The following is a 26682-nucleotide window of genomic DNA, read 5'->3' as shown; positions in this document are numbered from 1 at the left end:
TAAATGATAATGCACCGCCCCTAACCTGGCCTTCAGCCGTCGTAGAGAAAGTACATCCTTCAAAGGACGACGTCGCGCGCGTTTGTACAGTTAGAACCGCCAAGGGAACTTACCTTCGCCCGGTCGTTCGTTTATGTCCGCTTCCAAGACAATAGTTATATCGCATTAATACATTACCGCAGTTAGTTAAGTTTAATTTTAAGTTTTGCACCGCTTTCGATATAATTTCTTAGTTATAATACCGCCGTGATTTTAGGAAATTTTTATACCCCGCTCGCTTTACGCGATCCTAGAGTCATAGAATTTGTTAGTTATATTATTTTCCGCCGTGACTTTTAGGATTTTTTATTATCCCGCTCGCATTTTGCGCTCCTAGAGCCAAAGAATTTTTTATTTATATTACCGCCGGCCGTGGCTCTTAGGACTTTATAAACCCGCGCGCATTATGTGATCCTAGAGTCATAGTTTTTCGCTGTATCTTATGATTGGTTTTAAATGGTGACCCATTTATGGCGGGTGGATATGGTAACGCCAATATAATTAAAATAGTAAATGTAGAAATTAAATGTTTATTATTTGTGGTGTACTCCTTCATCCTTCCCTACATACGAGCACAACCAATCACCGCGCGCTATTTAGCGCTCGTCACGTGACCTACCTATGTCACGAACGACAGCCAGTAGTTCTCTCCGATCTTTAGCGAGGATCGGGACTCACCGCCGGAGAGCTTCCACGAGGCTCTCTAGATCATCAGGCATTGTGCTTTTGTAACACCACCGGGGTATCCTGTGCCCCGGCCCTTGGTCGCGCTCACCGCCGCGTGTGTGTTTGTGTGGAGTGTTGGACTGGACCCGTTCTTGCCCGCCGCGAGCTGGAGGACCCTGACCGCGTGGCAGCGGCGCGTATTCTGGACGCTACTCCCTCCGACGAGGTATGTGCCGTGTGTTCCCGTCTTTCCCCTCTTTGCTAACACCACGTTGATCAAAATACAGTCCACTTTATATCGAGAATATATTTACTTATATTTTTTATATTGGCGCGACCAATAGCTGTAAGTTTTTTTTTCAAGTTATGTATAAATTGTTCTGCTAGTATCGTAAGTACTCTTTAAATGTTGAGAATAATGAATAATTTATACAATATACATATAATTATTGATTTTATATAAGGATATCTACCAAAGAATTTTAGAACTCATTAGGATACAAGGCTTACATTACTTTTATATTAGGTTCACCTCAATAAATAATGTAATCTCTACAATATTTTAAATAAATAAGTACAATAAATGGAATCCACAAAAAATTACTTTCGTTTATTTTTGCCGTCACTTTGGTATACAACACTTACACATTATCAGAGAAATCGGTAACTTAGTGCAATGATTCACAAGACGTTTGAAAAGGAACAATTTGTTGAATTATAATTTAACAGTAATTTAATAATAGCCTCTGTACATATAAAAAATTCTTATGCGACATCAATTTTGTAAAGCTTTTGTTATTCTGGCGAAAAAAATTCGATCGCGAGGCGGGACTCGAACCCGAAGCGAACCTCGAGCGAAATTGATCACCGCCTGTATAAATAATGAGTTGCTAGCCCTTTCTGAAAGATTTAAAATAAACGGTACTTTTTTTAGTAGAGTAGGTAGAGATATAAAATTCCCCGATACTTTTTTTGTTTTGATGTTTGAAACCCGATTTACAACTATCTTTCTTACCAAAGAAAGCGTTACAGACAGTTAGACAGTATATTGTACGTATAATTAATTATTAAGAAACTCAACATAATTCAAGATTACATATTAGATAATTACCTATATTTATTTTGGGAATGAAAAATTTAATCATAATATTTATAATGTCGTTTTTAAACAATTAACAGCTGCATGGTCACGAAGTCAGTTTCCCCGTTTTTTGATTCGCGTAATCAAACAAGACAATTCAAGATATAATACAGGGTGTCCCAAAAAGTAGTGATGAACGGAAGCTGGGACGTAGAGCACCTAGAGGGCTATCCGAATGTATGTTATGTATGTTGTACCCCCATTGTATGTACCCCCATGTATGTTATGCGATTTTTCGTATTTTCGGTTTTGTAAATAATATTAGTTATCACAATATTTTAAAGGAAAACTGAAAACAAGGATTTTGTATAAATCCTCTCCTCCTGTTTTTTTGTACAGGCGATGGTTTTAAGAGAAATGAATCATAATCTATACTAGTATTATAAAGCTAAAGAGTTTGTTTGTTTGTTTCTTTGTTTGAACGCGCTAATCTCGGGAACTACTGGTCCGATTTGAAAAATTCTTTCAGTGTTTGATAGCTCATTTATCCCGGAAGTTTATAGGGTATTATATCATCCCGCTACGACTAACAGGAGTGGAGCCACGGGGGTAAAACCGCGCGGAGCAGCTATTTTAAATAAGTCTTTAAGTGATATCAGCAATTAAGTGTGCTGAAGATACCTATAATATATAATTAAGAGATAGATACAAATTTAGGCAAATATACACGATGAAATTGCATAATATTCATTTTCATATTTAGAAAAAAAAATAACATCTTTTTGAGTCGACCCATGATTGTAACTTTATGTAGTCTTTGCTAATTACTCAATCTAACGAGTCAGATATTAAGTCTAGTTATTGCACCGTTAATATGATGATTTAAAGCTGGTTCATACCAGAACGAATTCAAATTCGAACTCAATTTTTTTTTATTTACGGAATGTAGTTACAAATATTATGTTAAGTAGATACAAAAACTATATTGAAATACAAAATTATATTCCTAAATTTTAATTAGTCGTTATCCAAAAAAAATATTAGCAACGAGATGACGTGTATCAAGTTAAGTGCTCCTATGATTTAATGAAGGAGCTACAACTTTGCTCCACTTTTCACCTACTTTTTTCATTGCAAAAGTTTGCCCTTTAATTCAAACTTTGTTTCATACTTTGGAATTTAGATGTGTAATATTTAAATGTTTGGCTTGTTGAGGTTTTGCGGAATTTAATTATATATGCGTCAAAGTAAAATTTTACGATATATTACGATAAGTATATGCAATACGTCAGATGCGTCGTACATTATAGGTATTTATTAGGATGTGTGTAAAATTATAAAGGGTTAGAGGTTGATTCAACAAACACAACCCTACTTTGTATATTTCTTCTTATATTCCCCTTTTTGTAAGTGGTGAAGGCTGCACTCCCTCGGTCACGTAAAAGATACAATCACTTTCCCTACTCAAAGACATATCTTTAAATTCATTTGTACTGAATATCGATCTAAATCTAGATAGAAACAGAATATTTTCCAGGTTCATAGCAAATATTTTTGATTCATTTGTATAATAAAAATCAAGGAACATTCCCATGACACTTTGATAGAAAGCTTTTACAAGATTTAAATCACAAAAGATATTACTATAATATTAAGTTACAGTAGTAAAATTATTCATTTGTAGGCAGTCATTGCATTAGATGCTTAACTTTTATAATAATAAACTGAATAACTCACGATATCTATTTGAAGAAAAATCTAATGATAATAATATTCCTCGTCAATATGAAATATTATTTCGGTGACATATTGAGACAAAATAATATGTATAACTTCATGAAAACGAAAAAGTTCAGAAATATTCCTTTTCATGGAAACGTGTTTTTCCTTCATGACTACATATACAGGATGTCTCAAAAGAAAGTTTATATTTTGTGGATGAATAAAAAAAAAAGTAAGCGGTGTATTGAAAAAATGTTTATTAATTATTAAAGTGCATACTATGGGAATTTATTTCTTAAAAATAATATCGTCCAAATGCAGTCCATTGCGTTCACGGCACTCATTATCTCATAAGGGGTATCTTGAATCTAAAGTGTATGCCAAAAAACCAACTTCTCTAGTGCATTTAAAAGAAAATATCCAGCACGAAATGGCAGCCATCACCGTCTCTACCTGCCGAGCTGTCATAAATAATTTTACTGTTCGATTAAATGAGTGCCGTGAACGCAATGGACTACATTTGGACGATATTATTTTTAAGAAATAAATTCCCATATTATGCACTTTAATAATTAATAAACATTTTTTCAATGCACCGCTTACTTTTTTTTTATTCATCCACAAAATATAAACTTTCTTTTGAGACACCCTGTATTAATATTTTCTGCTTCAGATGGCCATGTGCGAGTCGGACAAAACGTGAACTCCATTTAATTTAATCTTTCAAAATATATTAAAATGAAAAAGGTATCTTATTATTTTTTAATACGGGAATTTTTCGCTCGTACCTAGTCTGGTAATCTACAGCATAATTTAGAACACGGAAAAACATCTTTCGCGGTGCTATAGGTAATATTAATTTACATTAATTTAAAATAAATATAACTTAAAAGCGTAATAGATATATCACATCATCGTAACCTCTTCATCTCATTCTCTAATTCAAAGTCGGCGCTGTAAATGTTAATTGCGTTTATCAGAATTATCTATTTCAATTTATAACGCTTGGTAAGTACTAAGTAATGTACAATAATATTATTTTATGATAAAATTATATATGTAACATAGCTCACAAAATGACTGAATATTCAGTTAATTTTGTGAGGATAATAACTAATGTACTAATAATACTAATCTATTTGATAACTCGCTGGCTCGTGCTTATATTGTTATTTAGTATTAGTACATCATGTTACTAATCGCAAATTTATTTATGCTAAAATAATAAAACGCGTGCGGGGTCACGGAACGCCCGCTCGGCCCGTTCAAAGCAGGGCGGTAGGATAATACTTATATATTTTATCGAATTAGTCTCTGAATATCATGAACAAGATAATGTTGTGTAATACAACCACATTATTACAAATTATTACACCAAGTATTTTAATATGAATATAATAATATAGAGCAAGCTTTTGAACTTGGGTACCTACTGGGTTCTTTGATTGTTCAATTTTAACAATTGGCAGTTGTCAACAACCGTGACGTCAGAACACAGGCGCGTAAATAAACCGTGACGTCATAAATCAACTCGCACTCTTCACTGTGCAACATAAGCCGGCTTATTTCACGGGTCATACTGACCATTGCGTGATAAAATGTGGTGATAATTCAGCGGGGGCATTGACCTGGTTCGATACTTAGGTGTATAATAATGAAGATTTAATTTGCTGTGTCGTTTAGATTGATTGGATAATTTCACTGTTGGTATTATTTTGTTAGGTTAATGTTTACAATTGACTGACCGCCCTCGCTACACATATAATAATTATCGCCAGTAATACTAATATAGACGTACATAGACAACGATGAAAGAATTTGGTTTTGAAATCGGGCCAGTAACAAACGCAACAAACTCTTCAGATTGATATTATTAGAACAAATCTTAAAGCATAGCAATTAATTTATATATAAGCTGCTTAAATATAGAAAATAAGGACTGACTAGAGTTATAGAGTTACATAGGGACAGAGAAAGCGACTTTGTTTTATACTATGTAGTGATTATCCACAACACTGATAAGCAGAATGTATAACATTAAAATATTAAATCAGAATTATACTTCTCTTATTCTTATTTATGTTCACGTCTAGCTTCCACACAAGGAAAATCTGTGTGGTGAGGAATTAACAATTTGATTTATCATACATAATTAAATAACAAATAGTTTTAATTTTAATCACTAGCTACGAACTATTTAAACTTAATCAAAAAATGTCTTCTCCATATTAAATAAAGTATTTCTCAGTTTGATAAAAAGCTAATCGCAAAACACAAGGTCATTTGGGAACAGCGATAATTTTTATAATTATTAGAACTGTTATTCAAATTCATATTTTTTTCATTATATATGTTATTATCAAAACTTGTTCTAAGAAAAATAAACTTGGTATGAAAAATTTAGAAAAAATGTGTTTAAAATTTTCAACAAATCAGTAGGTATGTTTTTTTTCTCTTTTATAAGTACAATAAAGAATAAATAAATACTTAAATAAATATAATATATATGTCATAATATCCATATTTCATAATCAATTTCTAGCAGCTACTAAAAATTATCGTGATTTGTTCCTATTATCTATTTGTGACGAAGTAATGTGCGTCATTAATTTTATCTACTGAATAGAACTAACTGCTATTTACTTAATTTTTCCTTATTTATGAATTGGGATTTATACTATTAAAACGTTTTCCATCGGTTAATAAATTATATTTTTACGAGTGCAACCCACGCGTATCCTTATTTTACAGACCGGAGCAGGAAATAGTACTGTTTTTGTTATCGGGCCGCTTGGGGCTCAATGGGTTAAGTTACTTCAAACTACCTTTACATAATTTATACGGTATTACTTAAATAAACACGAAAAGATTGATACAAAATTATTAATCCTAATGAATAAACAAATTTAATTTATAATATTCTATGCATTAAAATAAAACAATTATCATCAAATAATAATATAAACAACAACCCTTGCTGATTCGCAAAACCGGCACGTGCTGATAATGTTTACAGTTTTTTAAGAATAGTCTGACATGTTGACGCAATCAGTCAAGGTCTTTCCTCCACCATTTGGCCACGTCATACAACTACGGGAATAAATTAATCGAATAGCTGTTGATGAGCTTTAGTCAGAGTAGCGTCGCTCGACCTTCACGCACATTCGGTTGGAATGATAACATTTCGTTTTTACAAGTTTTTATTCACATTATAAAAGGTTAGAAAGTATAAAGTTAAAAATAAATATATTAGTGATTTAGTGACGGTGAATTTTCTTAGTGACTAAGGAATTAACAGCGTGAATTGATGCTGATAATATCGTTTGACTTGTTATTTACGAAAGCGTATTGTATTTTTTCAGATGCGACGTTCACGTAATGATAATGAGTTCGAATTCTATGTTGTTCAATTCCTGGAATTACCTTTTGAAGGTATTGATGATTACGTCTGCGTACCAAACACCTGGATAATATTACGTAGAACGGGGAACGATAGGGCTGTAGTTGCCTACCCCAAAGAGAAAAATCCTGCCCTTATAAAAGAGCGCGTTAAGAGAAAAGAGAGATACTGTGATACTTGGAGATTTTATATGGCTGCCATCAAATATCAGTCAAGTAAGTTGGAACTATTAGATTTGTCAGTTCATCTTGTGTTGTATCACCGAAGAATTTTCAAAGAGATCTGGGGGCACGGTAGTGCCCCCGCCAAGACGAGCCAAGCGAAAGCGAAGCGCACGGGCACTACCTACCTTTTCTCGAAGCGCTTCAACGTTTTTTTGAACCCTCATAATTTATTTTTGGATTACGCTAGATCAACAAAATTTTCGGGATATATTGTCAATAGCGGATTTATTGAACATATTAAGTTTTAATTACATTAGCTTTTATACTTCAGATTTTATTTATATCTAAAAACGCTAATTTCGTCACTGACTCACTGATGATCATCAAAATTCTTAAGGTATTTCCTAATGTCCTAGAAAGCTGAAATTTTGTATGTAAGCTATTATTAGCACACAAACAACAAAAAAAATTATAAAACTTGTAACTTTCATCCCCCAACCCCTTAAACTAGGGGATGGGAGTTTGTATGAGACCTGTAATTTTAAATTAAATTTTGATGACGCTAGACATAGACGTCTAATCTAATAATCTAAAACTTGGTTCCCCTAGATATCTTAATATATATAAATCTCGTGTCACAATGTTTGTCCTCAATGGACTCCTAAACCACTTAACCGATTATAATAAAATTCGCACACCGTGTGCAGTTCGATCCAACTTGAGAGATAGGATAGGTTTTATCCCGGAAATCCCTCGGGAACGGGAACTATGCGGGTTTTTCTTTGAAAACGCGGGCGAAGCCGCGGGCGGAAAGCTAGTATATATATATATATATATATATATGTATAGGTACTCCGTGTTAAAAAAAATAAAAATTTAATCGACATATATTGAGACATATACTTCAGATCAGATCATATAAATATGAATGAATAGAAGTGTTGCGAACGTCTCCTGCCTCTTACGTCCACTCAGTAGCTAAAAATAAAAAAAAATTGTCCTTGACAAGAGAGTGGGCTATAAAAAAGGCGTCTCTGATGTGCAAGAAATACACCCCAAAAAAGTTAGGCCTTGTAGAGTTTGGGCGTGTAGTGTTAGAAGCTTGGCTCTACATGAGATCTGATAACTTTTTGACAGTGCGAGTCATATGGGCACGTCTTGGCAACATTTTACATGAAAATGTTTTTGGTGGGATTTAATTTTCAAATTATATCAATTACGGTTGAATTTTTTTTTTTCAGACACATACGAAATTGCAGAACAATGGATAGCGACAGGAAGTAATCAACGACTTTTCATAGAAAAAAATGCAGATAATTTAGTAGGAAGAGAAACAAGAAGAATTCCTGGTAATAATTAAATTGATTCATTAATCTTTACTAATATTATAAAGCTGAAGAGGTTGTTTATTTATCGAGGAAGGCTATAGGCTACATATCATCACGCTAAGACCAATAGGAGCGGATAACTGCTAGTAAAACCGCGGGGCAAAGCTAGTCAAATATGTATTTATTGGTCTAAACGATTTCATTTCAGTTGTATATGTTACAGTCAAAACCCTGAACCAGTCAATATCCTTATTGACGGTTATTAAGGTTATTGACTAAGGGCGTCGGTTGATATCCTTATTGACTGGTTTTATCTGCTAAAATCAGTTAATAAGGATGTTGACTGGCACCCTTAGTCAATAACCTTATTAACTGATTTAAAGAGCAGACATTCAGTAATATAGGTTTGAATAGATTTTAACACTTAAATCTTTCTGTAATGGGCAAGTAAAACGATAGCGAGTCAGTTCTGCAACTCGCCGGCCGCTGCCACGGCACGCTCGCTTCGCTCGCTCGGCTCGTGCGTGAGGGTCGCAGTTCAAACCTAACCTAACCTACTGGGTCGAGTTTGACACTTAAACCTTTCTGTAATGGGCAAGTAAAACTCACTATTGTTTTACTTGTCCATTACAGAAAGATTTAAGTGTTAAAATCTATTCAAACCTATATTGACTGAATGTCTGCTCTTTAAATCAGTTAATAAGGTTATTGACTAAGGGTGCCGGTTAATATCCTTATTGACTGGTTTTATCTGATAAAATCAGTCAATATTGACTGGTTCAGGGTTTTGACTGTAGCATATACATTTCTAATCGATTATAACTTGTTTCTAATTTCCAGATTTTAAAAGCTTATATTTTATTTATTTATAGATATGCAACCAGCATCTTCGTCGAATACGAATTCCCGAACGATGCTACGGAAACCTCTACCAAGGATATCAATCAAGCGACCAGGACCACCGGAACTGTACAAACAACTTGATACGAAACATTTAAAACTGAATAAAGATGATCAGTCATCTGACGCATCTGTTACTGACGCTTATACGGAATCAGAACAACCGACCGGTATTCAAGACAACCAATCAAGGAAACTCGCTCAGATACGAACAGCTGCTGTTGCTTTCAACATTAAGTCGATAACTAAACAAAGTATTCAAACTCAGCGTACTGCGCAAAACAAAGAGCCACTAATACCTATAATAGACCTTGACGGACCTACAGAGGTTATCGAAATTGAAAACTCACGAAGTATTGAATCATCCAATCAAAATAATAGCGCTAGTCACTGTCATCTTTCTAGCAAAACAGCGGATGCATCAATGTTAGTTGCAAAACCTTCAACTTCATCCGAGCGGACCTCTCAACCGAATCAGTGTAACAATCAAGAACCTACTTTAGAGAAGAGAAGTTTGTTATCGAACTTCAATCCAAAGTTAGAGAATGTCCAATCTCTAGCCCATACTAGTGACGTCTCAAATAACACACAAACTACCACTCATACGGTAGTAAAATTACTCGCAATGCCTGTAATGATGCAGACACCTAATAAGAAAGTACGTTTTAGCAATATTAAAAGAAAAATTGAAAAAGCGCCACAGCATCCGTCGAATTTGACGGAACAAACCGGATCTTCATCAGTGCGATCATTACGATCATCTGAGAATTGCACAGTTGTCAAGATCACAACCGCCACTCCAGACATGGGGCATTTACTGAAAATAAATGTGGAAAGTGCAAATAATTCTCCATTGGAATCACAAAACCTTCTAAGCTCAACATGCATTCCAAAAATTCGAGCCGACGTTGCCAATGAACTTCACAACTCAAGAACAATGTCTACTCTTCAAGGGCTCCCAAATAAACTGCAGCCATCTGTTGTACCGAATTTGCTGAAATCAATTCGACAAACGTTATCAGCTGCGAGCAAACAAAACCATAGAAATGAACAGCAACCGCAAACAATACTGAATGAACAACCTACTGAGCAAAGCAAGGGATTGTTAACTTCGATCCAGCAAAATATCGCAAGCGATAAACATTCAGAAGCCACAGACCTTACGCTTCAAAAAGACGAGTGCACGGTAGAAATTTTGGCACATTATGCTGAAACTTCGGATTCCGATTCACTTTCAGATGAAGGTCACGAGGCTACAGATAGAGTACCTATGGAGACAACAAAAGACAGCACTTGTGTTTCATTTGCAAGTAGATCTGCAGACAGTCCAACAGCTCCTCAAAACACTACTTCAATTAACCCTACTACTCATGTCAGATTTAAATTAGAGCAGCAAATGTTAGATAACTTTGCAATTCTCTTCACTGAAATGGGCTCTGTTTTGCGTAATACTACTGATATGTACAACAACTTACGCAGTTCCATCCTCGAGACTGCTCAAACATATAAAAACTTACTGAGTGCAGTTGAACTATTTAACTCAATACAAAATTCAACCGGCAATGAAACTTTTCCGATTAACTTGAGACCAGAAGTCCGAAAGTCTCCTGAAGAAATACTAACTGAAGCAACAGCAAGCACAAGTTCGAGTAGTCAAGATCAACATACTAACGACGATGCTAACAAACCACCGGAAAAGTCGTGGCGTTTTGTTCTACCACCAGAATATGATCGTCATGACACAAGATGGACATTGAGGTATAGAAGAAATCTACCAGGACTTGTAGAACTTATGCCACAAAGTGGTGTTTTTATTAGTTACGGAGACCTCAAATACTGCCAGCATGTATCAAAAGACTGCACATCATTAGCTCGACGATTATTATCAGCAGTATTCAGCAGAAAGGCACTGAGTGTTTGTTCGACACTGACTGAAAAAGCGCAGGCTCCTGTTGGAACTGATGCAAGGCCAGAATTAGATGACCATGCGTGTGAGGTACTGCTAAATTTCGTTTTAGACTACGGACTCCAACAGGGTTGGAATATTGACCTGGGTCCTATTGCTAGTTCTATAGACAAAAGGATTCTTAAGATTCGGATCCATCACGATATCGTGGTTGAACGCTAACTGTTCACGATCTGTTGGTCATATGATACGTTCAGAGTTCATAATGTATTAATGCTAATTGAAAGTGAATTTAATGAATTTTGTAACTATATAGTGATTATTTCAATACGTGTTAATGGAAAAGCGTGAAAGTGAAAATTTGTCTAGCTTTTATCTCATTTATGTATTAGAAATAGCTGTAAGTTTTTTTTTCAAGTTATGTTCATAATTGTTCTGCTAGTATAGTAAGTATCTCTTAAAATGTTAAAAATAAATAATAATATATACATATATAATTTATTTTATATAAGGATTTCTACCAAAGAATTTTAGAACTCATTAGGATATAAGTCTTACAATTACTTTTATATTAGGTTCACCTCAATAAATAATGTAATCTCTTCAATATTTTAAATAAACATGTACAATAAATGGAATTCCCAAAAAATTACTTTCGTTTATTTTTGCCGTCACTTTGGTATACAACACTTACCTAAGTAGTATGTATTCTCTATGTAGTCAAATTTTCTAATTACTCGATCTAACGAGTCTGACATTAAGTTTATATTTTATACTAGCTTTCCGCCCGCGGCTTCACCCGCGCAGTCAAAGAAAAACCCGCATAGTTCCCGTTCCCGTGGGATATCCATGATAAAACCTATCCTATGTCTCGGGGTAAAAAGTAGCCTATGTCCTTTCTCGGGTATCAAAATATCTCTATACCAAATTTCATGCAAATTGGTTCAGTAGTTAAGGCGTGATTGAGTAACAGACAGACAGACAGAGTTACTTTAGCATTTATAATATTAGTATGGATGATGAATTAAAGCTAGTTCAAACCGGAACGATTTCAAATTCAAATTCAAATTATTTTTATTTCGCAATGAAGTTACAAATATGTTAGGTAGATACGAAAACTACATTGAAATACAAAATTACGTTCCTAAATTTTTTATAAGTCGTTATCAAAAAAAAAAAATTAGCAACGAGATGACGTGCATCAAGTTAAGTGCTCCTTTGATTAATGAAGGAGCTATAACTTTGCTCCACTTTTCAGCTACTTTTTTCATTGCAAAAGTTTGCCCTTTAATTCAAACTTTGTTTCATACTTTGGAATTTAGATGTGTAATATTTAAATGTTTGGCTTGTTGAGGTTTTGCGGAAGACGTTAAAAGGTAATTATGTGCTTAGTGAAAGTAAAATTTTACGATAAGTATACGCAATATGTCGGATGCGTCGTAGGTACTTTATATATTTGGAAGTGTGTAAAATTATAATTTTTTTTCATTTGACGTTGATTCAACAAACATAATCCAATATCAGTAGGGTGACAGCATGAACGGTTATGATATAGTATGTGTATATTTATAATCTTTCTAAAACTCTACTACTCCGTAGGGATAATTATAAGTTAAAATAAATAGGTTAGTATCGTATACATTACTTCAGCATTTTACTCAATCCAACTATGTATGTACCTCAACATTACGATGCTATACAATATCATGTTGTTTGCAAGACTATTATTATTGTATACCCTCTCCCAATGTCTTGTTTACTTAATTTGTGGAATTTTATGTATCGCCAAGTTGACTATGGGGGGCTATTAAAACAAGCTATTTTACAAAAAAATGTTAAATCAATTTAATTCATGTGCATTTCCAAAATTAGCCAATGTATTCTATACGCTTTACTGCGTAGTACTCGTAAACCATCCGCATCGTATGTTATTAGGCCATGCAGTGAAATCTATCATACTCATTCTGGCGACAGCTTTATTCGAGCCAGTAAATATGACTGCGCTTTATTTTCTTAAGTCCAAAAGCCGGGCAGTACATTTGAGCGCTAACGTATCGAAATGACGGTAGAAACTTTGCGTCACCAGGGTCGTTACCATAATGTCTCATAGCAGTATTATATCTAGTGTGGGAAAGAGATGGCACTATGCGATCTATATAGCGCTGTCATTTTTCCACTCTGGAAATAAGACTGCTTTAAGACATCATGGTACGGGGGCAGGGTTCACGCTCAAGCTACCCCGATATAGGTCACAGTTGACCTTGGCTGCATGCCAGGTGCTAACCCGAGATATAAAATTAGACCAGTAAGTGATTTAGTTGGCTTTATCAATGTGAACCGATCTAATTCCATACTTTATTCGAGTTCAGAGTTACAACGCTTTTTGTTCGGCTGCTGTTTGGCGCATGTCCACGGCAATTCACTATATGGGTTCATGTAAGCGAGAATTGGAGTTCTCAAATGTTTTTAGGCTTTAACATCGATGAGCATATTATTGTTAGTATGAAAATGATACGTTAAGGTGAGAAATTTATAGAGTACTTTTTCAAAGCGTTCGACATACTGGACAAACATTATTTACATATAATAAAGTGCAAGTCGAACAACAACAGCATGTAATCAATGGCTATTTGAATTTTGGAGCCCTACCTATAATGATACAGATTTGGAAATTACTCAAATGACTTTGATGGATAAAAGAATAAAAGTAGGTAAGCAATTTGTTTACGAAACGTAATTTTAATTTTGTAATTTTTAGCTCTTACTTATTAGAGCTACAATTTACATTATGTATACTGTACTATGATCTATTTCAAATGCGCCCTTAAGAAGGTAAGATGAATGAAACTATTATAAGGAGTAACTAAGGCTATAGAATCTTATTTTAGGAAAAAGTTATTTTAACGATTTTAAGGTATTTGATGCGGCCAAAGTCGTGGGTGGTTATAATAAAACTCAATTTATTTAAGAAAAAGTTAATGAATCTTCATTATCACAGGGGAATAAGACTGGGTAAAAAATAATTTATCCTACAAAAAATACTATGATAATAACTGTAAATTGTAGAGTGTTGAATGTAAATTATATAAATTTTCAAAGCAATTTGATGATGAACGTCCTAAAATTATAGCAAGACTAAAGGTCAAATGTTAATTCGACATTGATAGAATATTCATGAGTATTCATTTAAGTTTGTTAGTACACAGTTGGTATATATGGCTTTACGTGAAATAATCTTTGGATTTGAATAGTGAAATTGAGCTGATGTAATAATGACCTGTTGTTTTTGTTTACAAGAATACCATCTAATTCTGTTTTTGTTATAATTGTCTTGTAACCAACATTTTAATTTTCACTTCTATTTTTTTACAGATTAAAAGAATTTAACAATTAGGTATACATTCAAATAATAATTACCTTTGTGTTTTAAATTTAAACTAATTATTTAAATGTGTCTGATGCAAATTAAAACAAATAGAGTTATAAAGAATTTATTACGCTAAGTACGTAAATAAAAACTGTACAAATGGTATATCACTAAGTCGTTAAATCGCTGCACGCGATGCGACGATTTCGTTTCATTCACTTTCATTAACTCGCTTTGGTCGAGCAGTCGTGACCGGCTTGCTTACATTCCATCAAAGCATTTCACTCCCAATCACACCAACAAATCATCTATTTACATTCTTATTTGAATACAAATATCTTATTAATTCAAATCTATTCCGACTGTACATTGCACCAATAATTAACATTATTAAACTCTATCAAAGTTTTAAATACACTTTTAAAACCTTTACCCATTAGACTAGAATGTTACTCATCCCTCTTATACAATCACGGTACGTTGACAGGCAAAAACATTTGCGGGTCACCAAGTTTTGGCTCAAACCGGATGTTTACTTTGCTATCACCGTCACCAACTTCCAAGAAGCTATTCCAATCTAGCATCCAATAGAAGCCATTTTTCTTTGGTGGTGGCAGTACAGAATCTCCTGGTTGTTCCGGTACGGGACCCCCAAATGAGTCCTCGAGATCTGAAATCGAAGCACCTGCATCTGTTTCTAATGATGCCGAATCGGACGCATCACTTTTACTGTCCGAAGCGACAGTTGTAGTTTCTACAACAGTTGTACTTTCTGATGTTTCAGTTGCATTAGTCTGTCGTTTGCTAGGATCGCTTTCCAACGATGCCCTATCTTGATCAATTGGATTTGGCCCAGAGTTAAGAGGAATAACTTTAACGGAATCGTAATCTATAGGTTCATAATTAAGTTGAGATACGGATTTTGGCTTTCTGAGGACTGGTAAATCTAATGGTAACACTTCCTCTTTTGATTCAGATGCTGATGTTTCTAATTCAAATGGATACTCCGGTCGAAGAGGTTCAAATAAGAAACTGGTTTGAGAATTTTTTGAGCTAGATGATGCTTTCAAATCAGAGGGTGAAATTAAATCATATGCTAGTAATATATTTTCAGGTAATTGCACATTACCATCTATGATTTTAGCAGGAGGGAGAGGTTTAAACCCATCTAATGGTAATAGGAAATGATCTTTTTCCGGATTTCCTTTTAATCCGTGGGCATCCAGAAAGGCTTGTAACTCTGCGGGAAAGTCCATCATGGGCTTACTAGCAACATTTGCATTGTTTATCAAGTTGCTCTTGAAATTATTTTGTATGGATTTCGCTGTTTTAACCGTTTTCGGAGTAACCTTTTCTTGTACAACTTCAACACGCGGTGGTCGTGTATATAACTCTTGTAAAGACGATCCATCTCTAGGCGTATATGGTAGAACTACAGTTAACGTTTGTCCGCTTGATTTTGTAGTGCTCTCCACTTTTTTAGGCGGCGTCGCAGTAGCCGAAACTAATTGCTCTTTTTCATCCACCAAATTAAATTCTAGAGGTCGTGTAGCAGAATCAACTTCATTATCGTTTTCATTTTTATAAGGTATCGTTGTTTGTTTTATTTTAGGGGTGGTACTTGTCTTTGCGTCTTCTTCTCTTATATCATTGAGTAGTTGTAAAATTTCCTCTCTGCTTAACCTTGGCAGTAAGTCGTTAGATTTAAGTATGCTTTGCACTTGTTTCACTGTCTTTTCTACATCTATTGCAGCATGCACTACCGATGCTAGTAATGTAGCTGCAACACAGCACCAGAACAGCTTCATTTTCTGAAAAGAAAGGATTAAATATTATTTTTTGTTAACACGCAGTCACATAACATTTAAATAATTTAAACTAAGTATCGTTGTGCAGTTTAGAAATAATCAATATTATTTAAACAATTATTTTTCAACTTGTTTACAGGCGGCTGTTGTTGTATTCACATTAGTCATTGTACTGCTATGGTTAGGGGCAGTGATGAAATAGTTCAACATGTCATAACCTTTTTGGGTTTATATTTGTTTCTACAGTTAAAACGACCCGTCCGTTTGTTTACTACAATGTAGTTGTAACCTTGTAGCATTTATGGTAGTTATTTACCAAGCAATCAGTCCGTAAACTCCTAAAACTCCACTTAAAATTTTGCAAGGAAAGAGGTTTATATTTATTAACTACCCTGGAAACAAATGGGAACGTTTATGAATAGAGGGTTTCTAAAAATTTATGAATAAAAAACTCTATTTATTCTGTTCTTTAACAAAAAGGTGTAGTAATTGTAAAGTTTTAATTTTGAACTAAAAAGTTTGGAGTACAAATTTCGTTTATGTTATATTTGGTCAAACTAATTCCTAAAATATTAGTGCTTATTTTAAGTGCATTTGGGGGTAACTACGATGTCTAGCGCCATCACTCTCCCACTGAAAAAAATACTGTTTTCCAGACATCATCCAGATCTTGAGTTACACATCTTTCTTATTTCAAGACTGACATATAACAGTATTGCGTCCCATTTGTAATTATGGTAAAACGTTTCTTTATACGACAAACAAGACATCCTAATGAATATACATGCATGTTATATAACACACACATACACATAGCACATAATATGACATAGGGTCACACATGTGCGCGTTTGTTTTGTAATTCTATTTGGCAACGTTGGTTAATTGTATTTTAATTACTATTCGTCATTGTACAATGTACATACTGAATGCACATAATTGTCTTTAGTTTATTTATTTATTTTATTTATAAAAGGTACCTTACAGCTTATAATACAATAAAGAGTAATTAATAATAAAGTACGCCAATAACAAGGTACACCATTATCCGAACAACGTAAGTGACAAAAACAAAGAAATATAGATATAGTGTTTAAAGTACTTAAAACTATACAAATGGGAATTGATTATTATAATTAAATAGCAAATTTCAACCCGAACAACAACAAGTATGTGTGTGTATGTGAGTGTGTGTGAAAGTGTGTGTGTGTGTATGTGTGTGTGTGTATGTATGAGAGAGTGTGTTATATGTAGAAATTAGTGTAATAAAGTATGCAAATTATTTTTTATATTCAAAATTAATCAAATCAAGGATCGCAGTTTTAAATTTAGCACGAGATAAGTGGAAAATATCAACAGATGAGAATTTTTTATTGAAAACGTTGGGAAGTCTTAGAAAGGGTGTGTTTTTAATATAATTTGTTAAAGTACTGTACCTATGTCTATAGACGAAAAAATACACGAAGAGATTGAAAAAAAAGGTCAGGGAATGCAAGCTTGAAATATACTAAACGAAATTTGAAATTGTTTCGTCGGTTCAATGCTAGTTTTCCAGGATTTGTTTATAATTCTTAATTATTCGTCAAATTCAGTAAAAGCCTTTCAAGAAGCCGATATTTTGCAAAGCCACATTCTATGTTTTCTTGAAATTGTCAATAAATTAGAGCCATTGCCACATCATCCAAGAAACAACTCAGAAAATTATATCAATTAATACCAACGTAATTGAAATGTTTGATCTTTTAGCAATTATTTATAAATATCGTGTGAAGATGCTATAAGTCATTTACAAACAAAATTCACGCAATATACGCTCATCTTGTTAAAATTCATCACGCGATGATGTAAAGGCCTTTCTCACTTGGATTTCAATAGTCTTTGACACCAATATTATTGCGTTATTTCAATAACGATTCATATTTTCCCACATCGTATGTTTATTACATCCTTACGAATTATTGATTTTGATTACACGAAATAAAATTATTTCGTGTTAGGTTAAATAACGATCAATACAACATACATTTTCTGTATGCATATTCCTATACTAATATTATAAAGCTGAAGAGTTTGTTTATTTGAACGCGCTGATCTGGGGAACTAATAGTCCGATTTGAAAAATTCTTTCGTTGTTAGATAGCCCATTTATCGAGAAAGGCTATTGACTATATATCATCTCGCTAAGAGCAACAGGAGCGGAGCACTGCGGGTAAAACCGACAGCAAGTACCTGATAAAACATAGCGCAAATTTCTTACCATATACTGAATATAAAGTTTTGATAATAATAGAGAACTTCTTAAATTGTTGTAAAATTGCAAATATTAAAGTAGATTAAATGATTTAAGAACTCAAACAGGAATTTAACCCATTGAGCCCCGAGCGGCCCGATCGGGCCACGACACAATAGATTTTCTATTGTGTCTGTGATTCCGGAGGCTGAGTATTTAAATGTACGATAGGACAACTCCACTTCGAAATCTCGACGTTTTACTATATCATTAAAACTTCAATTTGTCCTTTCAATGTTACATAATAAGCTCCACCTGTTGGTTTAATACTCTCGTAAGATTGCACTAAACTGAACTTTACACACACATTATAATTTTAAAATTTGTTATACGGTTTGTCGTTTACAATATTACATTTTTAAGCGCAATGGAGAAAGTTCTGCAAAGAGATTTAATAATATGTTGAGTGAAGTCGTACGAAGTGGTCTCGGTTAGAACATTTTAATCTTATGTTTATGCATATTTGTTGTGTTTAATACAGTCTTGTTATAGTATATGAATAATGTATGGAACAGCTAGGTTAAAAACTGTTGAAAAATCTTGAAGTGCTGAAGAAAATCAATTCAAGTGGAAACTTATCTTATTACTACATCCATCGATCTGGTTAAAACCAATCTTTTTTCACTTTTGATATTATCTTTCACACAGAGACAGACAGAGTTACTTTCGCATATATAATATTAGTATGGATGTAATGATAATTGATGGTAAAATTCGCGCCTCTCTTGTTTCGTGTTCTTTGACCTTTACTGAATTCTCTTGTACTACGTATTCTATTTTATTAATGTCTGTTTTCTCGGAGTAAATTACACGTATTGTTAGACTTTCAAGAAATTTCTGATGTTCATCTACGATCGCTGATAATGATATTCGTGACTAACGCTCGTAGTATTATTTTGTTTTATATTTTCAAACTTATGAACATGAATAAAATATTAAGTACAAAATCTTTTAAATTGCTATTATGTAACAACTAGCTGCTCCACGCGGTTTCACCCCCGCGGCTCCACTCCTATTGGTCATAGCGTGATGATATATAGCCTATAACCTTCCTCGATAAATGGGCTATCTAACACCGAAAGAATTTTTCAAATCGGACCAGTAGTTCCTGAGATTATCGCGTTCAAACAAACAAACAAACAAACTCTTCAGCTTTATAATATTATGATAGATATAACATCGCAGACGCATCACATGAATCACACAAAGTTTTATCTGCATAGGTAACAAATAGATATTTTAAACACTAGTTAAATAGATTAATTCATGTATGAACTACATTATATAAATTTCTAAGATTAAATCGAGTTTGAAGCATTTAACAGAGATAGGGTAAAGACTTCCTAGTGAAAACGTTGTGAAACTAGTCGTAAATTTATTCTTAAACGTTGCTGCTGCCTGCTGTATATCCAATACCATGTTTTGTACTAAGTTCAAAGACTTCAGGAAGTAAAAACATTTAAAATTTTAAAATTCAATCCCAGTTAACAAAAACTTAATTTGATTGTAGTTTACACCCATGTGTTAGTAGTTAGTAGTAGTCAATATTGTATCCCACCAAAAACATTTTCATGTAAAATGTTGCCAAGACGAGCCCATATGACTCGCACTGTCAAAAAGTTATCAGATCTCATGTAGAGCCAAGCTTCTAACACTACACGCCCTAACTCTACAAGGCCTAACTTCACAAACTCTACACCTTAGTCAAAATATGTGGTTTGGCCATTTCGCTACATTCACATCGGCGTAAGGTGAAAAATTAATTCACTGTTCATTACTTTTGTGTTATACATTAGTTCTTGTAGCACTACCGTGCCCCCAGATTTAATGCGTACGTATATTATGTTAATTACTTACCTAGATGTTTTAAAACAGAATTTAAATAAAATATTTACGTTAGTTATGCATTTATCCGATTATGTCTACTCTGCATACCATGATAATATAAAAATATGCAACAATAAAAATAGGCAATAAACCTGTGAAACTAGAGAAGCGAACTGCGAAGGTTAATGACCTAATTAGCGTGTGATTATTTATAATAATAACGTATTTGTACTATTAAAGTACCTAGTACGTACGTCCGTTTATTCTATTGTGCAATATCATTAACCAAAGACACAAAGGATCGTTTATAGTCAACTGAAAGCGAAACATACGAAGGTTATGCATGCAGAAGCTCCTACTTTTCCGGAAGTACAAATTCAAAGAATTCTTTGACAATTCTATACAACATTTAGAGGTGAACCGACAAACGATGTTACTAAGAATTATAAGAAGTATATATATGATATACTTCATGATATATTTTCAGATTAATATAAAAAATACACAAAATAAATAATAAAAATCGGTCTCATCCTTTTAGGGAAGGACGACTTTGCTCAAAAAGACACGATTTTATGCATATAGATTTGTGCTATTAATGTGAATGTTGTGTACACCTATAATTGATAAATACATTAGATACAATGAATTAGATAATGTCTTCTTATATACAATGTAATGTGTATTTATTGTTGTGTGTTCCATAATAAATAAATAAATATAGATTTTGTATGATAAGACACACAACACAGAAATATATAAATAGGTACATGTGTGAATACCTCAGTATACCTCAATGTATTTGTGTACATGGTCATGTATTTGCGTAATTGCATCTATCGTTTAACGGAAAATCATACATCGTGTTCCTACTTATAGCCTGTAGTTCCTTATGATATTATATGCACAGTGCACACGCATGCATATAATTCACTGAATATATTATGTAGTATGTATTATAATTATAAGTAAATTTAGGGTTGTATGTGGTTATTTATATTCCGTACAATTTCGACATAACCTAGAGTGACTAAGATTAAGAAAAAATCTGCATCCTGCACAGATAAATAGGCACATTTTGGTAAAGGTTATAGATACTTTTTAATAAATAATGATTTAATTAATGATCTTTTTTAATTACAGAACAACATTTAATAGAACTCCTTGATAACCTTACTCTACTTAGGTATAAAGCGTATACTGTTTATCATTTTTTTAGTTTTAAATATTGGTAGGATGTTGGGTATCAGGTAATTTAGGCGGATGTAGCTTAGCAGATGATTAGATGAGTATTTTAGTGTGACCTACTTTTATTTATTACATTGTTAATAGTCATAACATTATTTGTTATAGAAGTTATTAATTCATATGTTATTTAATAAGTTCTATAAGACTTTAAGCTGCTTTTTAGATAATGTATTATTCCAATTATCAAGCTTTTTTTTATATTACTAGCTGCGCCGCGCGAATTCACCCGCGTGGCTCGGCTCCTGTTGGTCTTAGCGTGATAATATTATATATAGCCTATACTACTCGTGGATAATGTAGCTTTCGAATGGTGAAAGAATTTTTAAAATCGGTCCAGTAGTTTATGAGCCTATTCATTACAATCAAACAAACAAAGTTTTCCTCTTTATAATATTATAGTGTAGATAACAACATCTCTACATATTATTATTAATTATTCAATTGTATGTTTATTAATGTCACAAATTCTACTTAATTATAAATATTATATAACTAGCGGTCCGCCCCGGCTTCGCCCGTGGTACATATTAACGTTTTCTCTACATAAGAACCATCCTCGTACTTCAAGGAATATAATAAAAAAAGAATTATCGAAATCGGTTCAGCCGTTCTCGAGTTATGGAATTACAACGAAAAGTGGCATTGATTTTTATATATTAGATTAAGGACGATTGATATAAACCTACAAACCACTTCCTCTGATAGTCAAGCCTCATATTATGTATGTTGTCGTTAAGTTCCGACTTGACGTCATATTCTATCGCCACAATTTGTACGAGTATCTTTAAAACAATGTCTTCATAGACACAATAACCAGAAAAGAATATATTTTTTTACATACAAGCATTGTTTATTGTCGTATCGAACCGGTCATTTACCCACATCACAATGGATTGTCACAAAACAGATTGAAAACGAAACCGAGAGACAATGTGATGTAAAAACATGTATATTTATACGTTTGTATTGAAAGTGAAAGGCTGTCCGCGCTTTTAGCTGAACATATCGTTTTTCACCATGTACATTGCTGGGAATTCATGAATTGATAGAAAAATTATTCGTATACGATCAGCAATGGATTGAATATGATATGAATATCCGTTTGCTGTTTTTGTTGATCTTAATTGAATACTTAGTGCCGCTACTGTTTTTACCCGTGTTACGTCAGACTTGAATTAATTTGTGGAAGTTGATATTACATAATTATTATAGTGTGTCTACACTTAATATATATAAAAGCTTTTATTTGCTAACACGAGGAAAGAGTAAAATGTTTAAATATTGAATATCTTACGAAACGAGCTAACATTTTTTTCCATTACTTAAATCTAAAAAATAAGGTTAATATATCACATAGGTAGATTTGTTTTCCAATTTACAAGATAAACACACTTTTGTGAGAATTTTTTCATTACAATACATTCATGTGTTTACACTTCTATTATTAATTAAAAATAATACTAATTATTATTAAATAATTGTAAGTACGATGTAATAAGTACCAAGGTCTGCCAGTGACCTTTCACATATTTTTATATACCTTTCAATGGCCTGCTTATATAATAATTATTTTTCATTGAAATTTAACGTATTCGGTAAAGTTAGATTAAGAGATTAGAAATATATTCAGATTCATAAGATTAAGGTACATGTTTAAAAAATATAAATATTTTTCCAATTTCTGTTTTACTTTGAGACTCATAAATTTCATTAACCGACTTCAAAAAAAAGGAGGAGGTTATCAATTCGGCCGGTATATATTTTTTTTTTATGTATGTACACCGATTACTCCGAGGTTTCTGAACCGATTTACGTGATTCTTTTTTTGTTCGATGCAGGATGGTGTCGAATAATATTGGTCCCATAAAAATTTTATTCGGATAGGCCCAGTAGTTTTTATTTTATGAGCATTTTTGTCTGTAGGTATTTGTAAATTTTGCAAGTCCAAGTTTGAAGTCGGTTGTTTTTAACGCAGTTATCACTTGTTTTAATATTATGGTAAGTGTAGTACGTAGGTACTACCTATATAATTATTTTGTTGATGTTGTAAATCAGTTTAAGGAACAAAAATTGTAGCGTAGATTACGGTCTATCTGTTTATAATTCTCTACTAAATATCTACTGGTCGATTTTGATTATGATAAGCAATAAAAAATTTTTGCATGATCGATTTAACATTTATTTATTCAATAGTGGTTTGCTTTGAACTGTTAAATTCTAAAATTATAATATTTTAGACTGGAACTGTTTTTCTTTGTTAATGTGTTTTATTTTTATGTAGATACACAATAATTAAGCTTCATATACAATTTTCTAAAAATAACAATATGTGTGTGAGAATAGATTATCATAAGGTCACTAAGCTAACGTGGTAATTGTTTAGTCTTAAGATACTCGTAACAATTAAATTATGAATTTCCATGACTTATAGGTCCAGTACAGTAAAATTTGAATAACGGTTATGTTAGATACTAAAGACAAGTCCTTCAAAAAAGAAATTCAATACAAAAAAAATGTACAATTAACTCTACTACATAAGCAATAGGTAATTGATTCGTATGTATACAACACTGTTACAGCACACACACTAACAAACACTAATTTAACAAAATGTCAGACAGGCCTTCAGTCCAAACCGTCTTTACGCCACATCTTTACCAATAGGTTCGCAATTGGCAACAAAATGTTACAATCGAATGGCCAAAAAACACGAGTAAAGGTGAAAAGTATAATTAAAGGAAATTAAAATTACATTACAAGCGAAATTGCCAATTAGGATGGAGGGTCTTTGTTATTGAAATCATTTCAATTAGCCCACAGGTAGGCGTAAAGCGACTTAATTTGAATTTCTTCAAGTACCCGCGTTTATCTTTTGAGGGCACTCGAAGTGATTTGTGATTTGCTACTTTTGATTTTTATCGTAACTTTTTAATCGGCTTCAAAAAAGGTTATAAATTTGACACGTTTATTTTTACTAATTTTTGCTCATTTTTTTAAACTTTGTATACTTAAAATAGATTGTACTACTTACCTTAGTTTAGGCACGTTAAGTATCGTTTATTTAGTTTGTTTTTATTTATATCCTAAATCCTTTTTAATTAAAGTGAACATGACCTATCATATCGAAAAATAGCTTTTGACTCATCAGGATTCAAGGAAAATAGTATTTATACCTACTAGCGAAAAGAAAGAAAGTGTGTAAAAAGGAAAAAATCAATAAAAAAAGCGCTACATAATTAGCAGACTTTTTTAAACAATTTAGTGTCCATAATCTTTCTTAATATATATAAATCTCGTGTCACAATGTTTGTCCTCAATGGACTCCTAAACCACTTAACCGATTATAATAAAATTCGCACACCATGTGCAGTTCGATCCAACTTGAGAGATAGGATAGTTTAAACATGTAGGTACCACGGGCGAAGCCGGGGCGGACCACTAGTATTATACTAAATCGCTGTGAGCGCGGTTGAGGCTTAACCTTCATAAGGCTGGTTAATCCTCTACAGTAGAACGGTAATATGCTGATCGTTATATCAAACTGCTGCTTTAATTAAACTGAATACTCGTTATATGTTAGAATATTTTTTTTTTATATCTAAGGTATGAATTATCACTACATAGCATAAAACAAAGTCGCTTTCTCTGTACCTATGTATGCTTAAATCTTTAAAATTCAGCAACGGATTTTGTTGCGGGTTTTTTAATAGATAGAGTGATTCAAGAGGAAGGTTTTAGTATATAATTTATTCGGTTTTAAAGAAATCGGGCAAAGCCCTAGGCGGAAAGCTAGATAAGTATATGATATCATCTAAACTAAGATTGATTTAAATAATATCTGCATAAGACTTAATTATTGACTTGATTTTTTTATATATTTTACCGTAAGAAACACTGCAACAGATAAGTAACGTATTTGTGTAAAATAAATTTTGTGATTTGAAGGTTTTTGCATACAATTATAGAATTTTTTAAACATTTATTACTCATATAGGTTACCTTACGTTATTTATAGCTAGTGTGAAATAGATATATGCATTGATCAAGATTCTAGGTTAAGGTAATGTACAAGTTGCCCTTTGTACATAAAATTTAACCACATTATTACATTTATATTTTAATTTCAAAAGAGAGATAATTAATTTTTAATCATCAATGCGCAATTAATACCAATATTCTGGAAATAATGAAGTCTTTTATCTTTTGGGGATTAATTCGTATTTATACGGCTTTTAATTTCCGAGAAAAGTTTTAATTAATAAGCACAAATTTATTTTATTTGACGTTTTTTTTGTAAAAATGTGAAGTTGCTTACTGAAATTAAGGTGCGAAAATTATTCGAAATACAAATGTTTTTAAAGTCTAAAAAATTATTGTAAATTAATTCTGGAATTTTAAATGATAACGAAAAATCAATTTTTGAATCCTAATAAATGATGCGCAGTAATTTAGACTACTTTCCTATGACCTAATTTTATCGTAACTTTTGGAAGCACACAAATTAGAAAATAACAATTTCACACAAATCCATATAAACATGCGCAGGCGCATAAAAACTTAAAACAAAACACAGCACAAAACACAATATTCCTTTGCAAATAAAACCTACCGTTGCTTGGAACAATCCACCTCACTTCACCACGATATTGCAACTGGCCACCACTCTCGACACGCTAGTTACCACATAAGTGACTGTCACTACCAAATGGCTATGAATATTATATTATGATAATAATTGAAGACTGTTCTTGGGATACATTTTCCCTATGTGGGTCACATACTTTTGACCAATCTTTTGACAAGGAAAATAGCCCTGTGTCTAGACATAGAGCTATTTTTCCTGTGTAGATATGATAATATGTATATAATATGTAATATGTATGTATGTATAATTGTATATCTATTATTTTAATGTTTTAACATCTGTGGTGACTCT

General features: G+C 32.9%; 2 protein-coding genes across 2 annotated transcripts; one reads left to right on the top strand and one right to left on the bottom strand.

Moving 5' to 3' along the window:
- Positions 1 to 6655: 6655 nt before the first annotated feature.
- Positions 6656 to 11428, top strand: LOC123697546. The gene is made up of 4 exons (XM_045644090.1): positions 6656 to 6675; positions 6871 to 7123; positions 8314 to 8421; positions 9273 to 11428. The coding sequence occupies exons 2-4, from the start codon at positions 6871 to 6873 to the stop codon at positions 11426 to 11428; spliced, it is 2517 nt and encodes an 838-aa protein (XP_045500046.1). The 5' UTR covers positions 6656 to 6675.
- Positions 11429 to 14681: 3253 nt separating this feature from the next.
- LOC123697526 lies at positions 14682 to 26477 on the bottom strand. The gene is made up of 2 exons (XM_045644070.1): positions 26356 to 26477; positions 14682 to 16384 (listed from the first exon to the last, which is right to left on the bottom strand). The coding sequence occupies exon 2, from the start codon at positions 16379 to 16381 to the stop codon at positions 15044 to 15046; it is 1338 nt and encodes a 445-aa protein (XP_045500026.1). The 5' UTR covers positions 16382 to 16384; positions 26356 to 26477; the 3' UTR covers positions 14682 to 15043.
- Between the last annotated feature and the right edge of the window lie 205 nt (positions 26478 to 26682).

Source organism: Colias croceus, chromosome 14, assembly GCF_905220415.1.
Source record: "Colias croceus chromosome 14, ilColCroc2.1".
NCBI lineage: Eukaryota > Metazoa > Arthropoda > Insecta > Lepidoptera > Pieridae > Colias > Colias croceus.
This window is presented reverse-complemented; position numbering and strand designations above follow the sequence as displayed.

Excerpts from the sequence above, each read along its gene's own strand:
- LOC123697526 (XM_045644070.1), bottom strand. The coding sequence starts at position 16,381 with ATGAAGCTGTTCTGGTGCTGTGTTGCAGCTACATTACTAGCATCGGTA.
- LOC123697546 (XM_045644090.1), top strand. The coding sequence starts at position 6,871 with ATGCGACGTTCACGTAATGATAATGAGTTCGAATTCTATGTTGTTCAA. Across the intron at positions 7,124-8,313 it reads TGCCATCAAATATCAGTCAA|ACACATACGAAATTGCAGAA; the intron begins GTAAGTTGGAAC and ends TTTTTTTTTCAG. Across the intron at positions 8,422-9,272 it reads AGAAACAAGAAGAATTCCTG|ATATGCAACCAGCATCTTCG; the intron begins GTAATAATTAAA and ends ATTTATTTATAG.